The sequence below is a fragment of the Amblyomma mixtum genome, chromosome 4 (genome assembly GCF_055824585.1).
Source record: "Amblyomma mixtum isolate Tamu chromosome 4, ASM5582458v1, whole genome shotgun sequence".
NCBI lineage: Eukaryota > Metazoa > Arthropoda > Arachnida > Ixodida > Ixodidae > Amblyomma > Amblyomma mixtum.
In genome coordinates, this window is record NC_143015.1 from 71113654 (window position 1) to 71117822 (window position 4169).

Sequence of the window (4169 nt, forward strand, 5' to 3'; positions counted from 1 at the left end):
GTGCCGGTACGAAATTTAAGCCGCTTTGCTATCGCCACGTCTGATCACGCCTCGTGTTAAACTGCAGCACACTCTCGCGCTGTGCATTGCATGTCGACCTCTTCATCAACTTCCCTCTGTGCGAAAGTGACGAAACGAAAGGAAACGGGCTTTCAATCCCGCTTTCAGGTGGTTGTTGTTGTTGTTGTTGTTGTTGTTGTTGTTGTTGTTGTTGTTGTTGTTGTTGTTGTTGTTGTTGTTGTTGTTGTTGTTGTTGTTGTTGTTGTTGTTGTTGTTGTTGTTGTTGTTGTTGTTGTTGTTGTTGTTGTTGTTGCAACTGAGAGAAGGATGAAAAGGAAAGTGTACGAGCCAGAATGAGGTGTTGGTGTCCGCTTGCCAAAACTTGCTTTCACACAACATTTCGTGCTTAGCAATGCTATACCACCAGCAATTTTCTCTTCAATCATACTGGTAAGCTATGCATGATCTGAGAGATCCTGATGCTCATTCTTCGGTTTTTTTTTTTTTGTCCGGCTATTGCCTGACACGTCTCGGCAATAAAAGAGTCCCGAAGATAAAATCTTCCCTTTCAATAAACCACTGCTATTACTTTTTTGCTGACGCGGAATGAGAGAAAGCTCACTTGCATGGTGACCGACTTTAATCAGCGTCACTCAGTTTGCTATGTCACAGTAATTTCGGACGCGCTCACCTCACCGCGTTCCGGTCTATTCGAGGGTAAGTTCGAGGCTATTCACAGAGATCACAGTTAGAAAAACCAAGGCGAGCGAACCTGAATTATGATCATTATAATCATGAACCTGACTACACCCACTGCAGGGCAAAGACAGTACCAAACCAATTCTTGTATAGTTATGGCGATTAGACCGCCTTTGGTGCCACTTTACTTATGTAGCAAGAGATTACTTGCTCACAGAGAGCAATCTACCTCTTGAGGTGCAGCGGGAACGGGCCCGGGTCTCACCTCGAGCTTTGTGATCTTGTAAACGGCCCGGGCTTGCCCAGGCTTGAATCCACGGGCCTGGGCCGGAATCGGGCTTTCAGTCTTGGTCTTGGGTCGGCTCGGGCCTCAGAAGGCGGGCAGTGCAGTGCCCTACATGCAATCATTCATTCACTCGGTCCGATTGCTCCATGTTTTGTCTATCCCCTGTTTTGCAGCACCATCGTCCGGCCTGGCCTTCTGCACGGGGTCGAATGTGCACAAGGGCAACCCGCCGGTGTTCGTCGCCCAACGCGAAAGCATTTCCGCGAGGCATGCATTCGACGGCCCTATTGGCGACTGCTACGCTACTGCTGACCAGGGCAGAGGCCAAGACAACCAGCAAAGACTCAGCTCTGGCTACGCTCGGCCTGTACTCAGTCCGTGGGTCTTCCACCTGCGCCGTACTGACAAACACTGATTTTGAATTCTCGAAAGTTGTGCCCGATGCAATTCCGGATCCGGGGCCGCTGTTCGACAACGCCGAGCAACTGGCGCTGTCGGAGTGCCGTCACCCTCACGACATCGCATTCGCGCTAGGTCGAAGCTACAGTCTGTTATGGAACGTGACCGACGGGGAGTCATTCCATGAACGAAACTATACCTTCACGTTCTGCGTGAACGTCGAGCACCCGTTCAACTTGTCCTGTTACAGAGTGCGCGACCAGAAGGGCGAAACGTACTTTGTGGCACCGACCGACTACGAGCGAGTGTTCGTTCGCGGACCAGTCAGCATTTACACGTGTGCGCAGGTGTACGAAGAGCTCGTGGAGCCCTACCTACCTTTGCTACGGAACGAGAGCGAGTGCGTCACCTTTCTGACAGTGTCCACCTACGGCGTGCGCACCGAGAGCGGTGAGTGTTTGCGCTTGGCCCGGTACGCGGTGCTCAAAGACTACCCCGAAGTGTGGAACGGTTGCCAGCGCTACGTAGAAGCCGACTCCGAGAACGCCTTCTACAACTGCCAGTTCAGGCCAAATTCTGAACCCTGGAACTACCCGACGCAGGGTGAGGTCTCCTACTGCGCTGACCGCGCGCGCCCGGTGGAGTGCAGCTCGGTAAAGTTCGATTCGGAGGCCGACCCCCGCTTCTTTTACGCCGGACGCGGCAAGGGGGAGATGACGCAAAACAAGTTCGACAGAGAACGGTGCCACCCGCGCAGCACCGGTGGCAACGGCTCCTGGACCCACGGCGGCTACTTTAATCGACATGTGGCGGCCGGATGGGGTGTAGTCGGTGTCGCGGTATTCGGGATCGCCATTAGAGTCATTTGTCTCGTACGCGTGTGCGATGCTTGCAAGTATCAACCAGCGTCGCCTGCAACGGGACGATGCGCCAGTGTTTCTTACACTGACGTCCCCATATCCCTTCTTCCTCCGCGGGTGAGCAGCAGAACGGCCGGTGCCTCACCTCCTTCAACAGCACCCCCTTCAGCGCCAGCACCTGCTCCAGCACCTGCGCCAGCACCCGCGCAGCCGAGCGACGATGCAAACGGTGTGGGGTTAGACCGGCTCCGAAACCTGCTTTCAATGACGTCTACAAGTCGCTCCGCAGGGGCAACGGCCTCAGATTCGGACATCCCGTACGAGCGCTTTCCCTGACGCTTGTGACTCTTGTGACGTGGCATCTTTGATTCCACTAACCACTATCTTCAGAATGCGAGTGAAAAACTGGTCGTAATGTAACTGGGTATATAAAAAAAACCATCACACCTGTACTGCTTGCCTTCTTACGGACGGTACCATACTGTGGCGCAGCCATAAATTTTGGCCCGTTGTAGCTTGGGACAAGCGACTAGGAAAGAACAGAGAGGGTTACCGCGAGAAAGGAAAAAGAAAACAAAACAACATCAATCAAGCTATCAGTATACGGAATTCTAGGAAAGGCACTTGATATTATAAAAAGCTACTTACAAAATCGTGTGCAATGTGTTTGTATTGACAGATATCAATCAATACACAAATCCGTACATCATGAAGTACCCCAAAGTAGCATACTGGGACCTCTTTTATTTAACATGTATATTAATGATCTAGTCGAAACTGATAAGGGGGCCGAGTATATACTATATGCAGACGACACAAGTATGCTTATATCAGGAACCGATGCTAAAGAACTAATGCGAAAGGCTAATGGCATTTTAGCCAAACTAGAGAAATTGTCAATGAGGAAAGCGTTACTAATAAATACCAATCAAAGATAAGGCGATACTTTATAGACCATAACATTACCAATACAGCTGTGACATTCGGCTAGTCCTAGAAAATAATATAACAGAGGTAACCCAGACAGTCAAAACACTAGGCACATACTTCAATGAACATAGGCTCTGGGACCATCACATAGAACACCTACAAGTCACACTTGCCCGCGTGGTAGGTATTTCGCGGAGATTTCAACGAACGTTGCCGACTAAACTAAGCTAAACTGCCAACTAATATCGGGAAGTATCACTCTAAAATAAACAAATTATTAGTGCTACAGAAAAATACATTAAGGGTGATAGCCAATGTTTCATATTTATCGTCCTCATGCGGGCTATTTTCTCGGTACCGTATTCTAAATGTTCGCAGGTTATATGAATATCGATTATTAACAGTTTATAAGACCCAAATTCGTCAGAACGTTAGTTTACTTATCTGCATATCTAACCTCAGAGAAAACCCAACGCCTCACCTAACATGCCATCATGAATATTGGTACATACCACGACCATGCCCGAATTAGCGCATTCAAGCCCTAAGGCACACATTACCCGTTACTTTGAATCAGTTTGGTCTCACCAATGATAACACTTCGACCATATATAAGAGATTGCTCTAGTTGCCTATATAATGTCTTCCATTTTTTCATATCGTTCATTTCTGTTTCAAGTTATGTTTGTGTCTTCTGTAATGTCAGCTTTCAAAAATGAAGAAAAAAACCTAGTCACAACTGTTTTTTGACTGTAGAATCTGCTATACTACCGTCGTGTTACCTGAGTACATGTTCTCTTCTTAAAATTATTGTGATTCCCAATATTTCGTGACATTGCTGAGCCCCTCACTGCCGAACATACCATAGGTGATGGTGAGCATCGTCAAGCCACTGTCACGCGGCTCAGTGGTTAGGCGTTCGGCTGCTGACCCGAAAGACGCTTGTTCGATCCCTCCCGCCCCAGTCGAATTTGGATGGAGGCGAAATTCTAGAG

At 48.7% G+C, this 4169-nt stretch overlaps 1 protein-coding gene across 1 annotated transcript; it reads left to right on the top strand.

The window, feature by feature from the left end:
- The first annotated feature begins 1133 nt into the window (after positions 1-1133).
- On the top strand, positions 1134-2580 carry LOC149346899 (uncharacterized). Its single transcript, XM_089541444.1, has one exon. The coding sequence runs from the start codon at positions 1195-1197 to the stop codon at positions 2578-2580; it is 1386 nt and encodes a 461-aa protein (XP_089397570.1). The 5' UTR covers positions 1134-1194.
- Positions 2581-4169: the final 1589 nt, after the last annotated feature.